This window comes from Lathyrus oleraceus, chromosome 5 (genome assembly GCF_024323335.1).
Source record: "Lathyrus oleraceus cultivar Zhongwan6 chromosome 5, CAAS_Psat_ZW6_1.0, whole genome shotgun sequence".
Taxonomy (NCBI): domain Eukaryota; kingdom Viridiplantae; phylum Streptophyta; class Magnoliopsida; order Fabales; family Fabaceae; genus Lathyrus; species Lathyrus oleraceus.
Genome location: NC_066583.1, coordinates 575905907 through 575908563, shown reverse-complemented (window position 1 = coordinate 575908563; position 2657 = coordinate 575905907). Strand labels below are relative to the sequence as shown.

Sequence of the window (2657 nt, the reverse complement as noted above, 5' to 3'; positions counted from 1 at the left end):
GAGAAAAGTTGAACCACACAAACACAAACTCAATCACTGCTTTTTTACACATCTTTCAAAGGAAAAAGCTAATAAAGGAAGAAAAGGTTCTTCCATATATGATCATGATGTTTTCTGATTGAGTGAGCCCAAAAATCACACTCAAACTTCTATAGGTAAATATAAAACAAACAAGGGCCCTCCATTCATGTGCCACAAGACAATGAAACTAGACAACCTTTTCACTGTTTGATAGAAAGAAGTTGGTCCTTGGTGGGTCACTGAAATGAAAAGATGTAGTACCTTTCCTAAGATTTAGCCGTGGATGCTGTCCCCTACAGCTTCTTTAAGATTTTTTATTTTTAAATTATTCATTTTTATAAATATTAATATATTTACATAAATAAATATTATTGTGCGAGATTATTAAAAAAAAATCAAATTCCACGTTAATTAATTAGAGAAAAAGATAAAATTTTAAAACAGTTTATATAGTGTCATCTTTTATTTTAAAAATTGATTTTATAAAGATAAATTAATCGAAAATTTAATATTATATTATAAATCATCCAGTCATTTCCACGTATCAAATATTAAAGAAGGTTGAATTTGAGGACAAATCAATTTTATAAAAATAAATTATATTAAATTCTATTAGAAATTAAAATAATTTATACATATTTTAGTCAAATAATATATATCAATTGAGTCCGTTGTATAATAAAATAAGTTTAATTTAAGACATTTGTTATAAACAATTATATTTTTATAAAATTAATCTTATTTATATATTAATATATTGAAACACATATACATAATAACAATTAAACGAAATATATAGAAAATAGAAAATTAATAATTATTTTATATTGAAAAGTAAGAATAATATTTTTTAATATTAATTTTATTTGTTAAAATAATAATAAATTTTAAGATTAAATATATTTGTGATTCTATTAAATATATCAATTTTTTTTAATCTCTTAAAATATTTCTTTCAAATAATAGTTTTTTAAAAAAAATTTATATAAATTTTTGGTCTCTAAAATTAAAATCAGGATTAAAAATGTAGATAAAATATTTAAAAAATATATATTTTAAAGAATTAAAAACGAAATTTTAGATACTAAAAGAATGCTAAGGTATTTAATCCTAAATTTGAAAACTACTGAGTATTTATTTAATCATAAATTATATAATTTTATGTTCCCTAATAGTCTTCATTGCCTTGTTCAGTTCATTTACTTTAAACGTTTGATTGAAAATTTTAGTGAAATTATTATATATTATATATATCACAAATTATTTAATTAAATTATGAAATCCTTAATGCAATTGTGATTACGTCTATAACTATTATTTAAAACCTTAATTAATTTTTTTATGAATAAAAAACACAATACTAACATTAACACATTAACATTATAAATCATTTTAAAACATATATGATTGAATATGTAATAGTGTTTGTCATTGGCGCGTATTTGAAAAGTAGATATATTACATAATTGATTACTCGTGGGGTTCTGACACTTTGACAGATCTAGACAGTAAGATAATTTGAGCTTTGAAGCATAAATTGTGCATATATATTAGACTCCTAGTAACAAGCTTTCTTCACAAAAATGGTAGCCATGGAAGAATTCAAGCACTTTGTGATTGTTAAGTTCAAAGAAGGTGTAGTCGTGGAAGACCTCACAAAAGGAATGGAGAAGCTGGTCTCAGAGATTGATCTTGTCAAATCCTTTGAATGGTATGTATTATAGTCATTCATTTAAACATTTTTAACAACGTTTTTGTATATGCGGTGTTGAAAGTGAGTGTTAAATATAGGGGACAGGATATTGAAAGCCTAGATGTGTTGAGACAAGGCTTCACTCATGCATTCTTGATGACATTCAACAAGAAAGAAGATTTTGCTGCATTTCAGAGCCATCCAAATCATGTTGAGTTTTCTGAAAAGTTTTCTGCAGCTATTGAGAATATTGTGCTACTCGATTTTCCATCGACACTTGTGAAGCCGGTGAAGGCGGCAGAAGAATAATCTTGAAGAATGGAGATTTTTCAGAAATAATGATTTCATCTTTTTGAAGATGAAGAATGTTAAGTGTGTGTGTTTGTGAATGTATTTTAGTTGTATGTTGTTATTGTTACTATATGTGCGATTTGAATTGACAATGGTGTTTCTAAAGTTTTTTTGGTCCAATTTTTTTTGTTGAAACTAACTTGTATGTCGTGTTGCACGCCACGTCACTATTTTGAGGGTTTTAAAGCTTCCAAAATTTCTTCTAATATAGTAAAGTGAGTACTTGCATAGAGAGAGGTTGAACATCTTATTCCACAAATTCCAAGTAATATTTTCTAAGAGTTGTGAATCTGATAAACAAATTCCAAGGGTGTGTTGTATTGTAGCTAAATAATCTATGTTTGCAGAGATAATATTATTATTAAAGGGTGATGAAATTGTGAACCAATTTGAAGCCATTGATTAACCAAATTGCAAAGAGTGTGATTAGGAACAAAAGATAAATCATGAAGCTTCTGCATTGTGAGGAATTGTGATTTTAGTTTGGGCTTCGTTCATGGAAAGAATCTCAAGATTCCAATGACAAGGTGTTTGTGAAAATGCCTCAGTGACAATTTATATGATGCAAAAAAGTCCCCCCTCATTAGTTCTC

General features: G+C 26.4%; 1 protein-coding gene across 1 annotated transcript; it reads left to right on the top strand.

The window, feature by feature from the left end:
- Positions 1 to 1441: 1441 nt before the first annotated feature.
- On the top strand, positions 1442 to 2170 carry LOC127086596 (stress-response A/B barrel domain-containing protein At5g22580). The gene is made up of 2 exons (XM_051027378.1): positions 1442 to 1732; positions 1813 to 2170. Exons 1-2 carry the CDS (start codon positions 1605 to 1607, stop codon positions 2021 to 2023), a joined length of 339 nt encoding a protein of 112 aa, XP_050883335.1. The 5' UTR covers positions 1442 to 1604; the 3' UTR covers positions 2024 to 2170.
- The last annotated feature ends 487 nt before the right edge of the window (positions 2171 to 2657 follow it).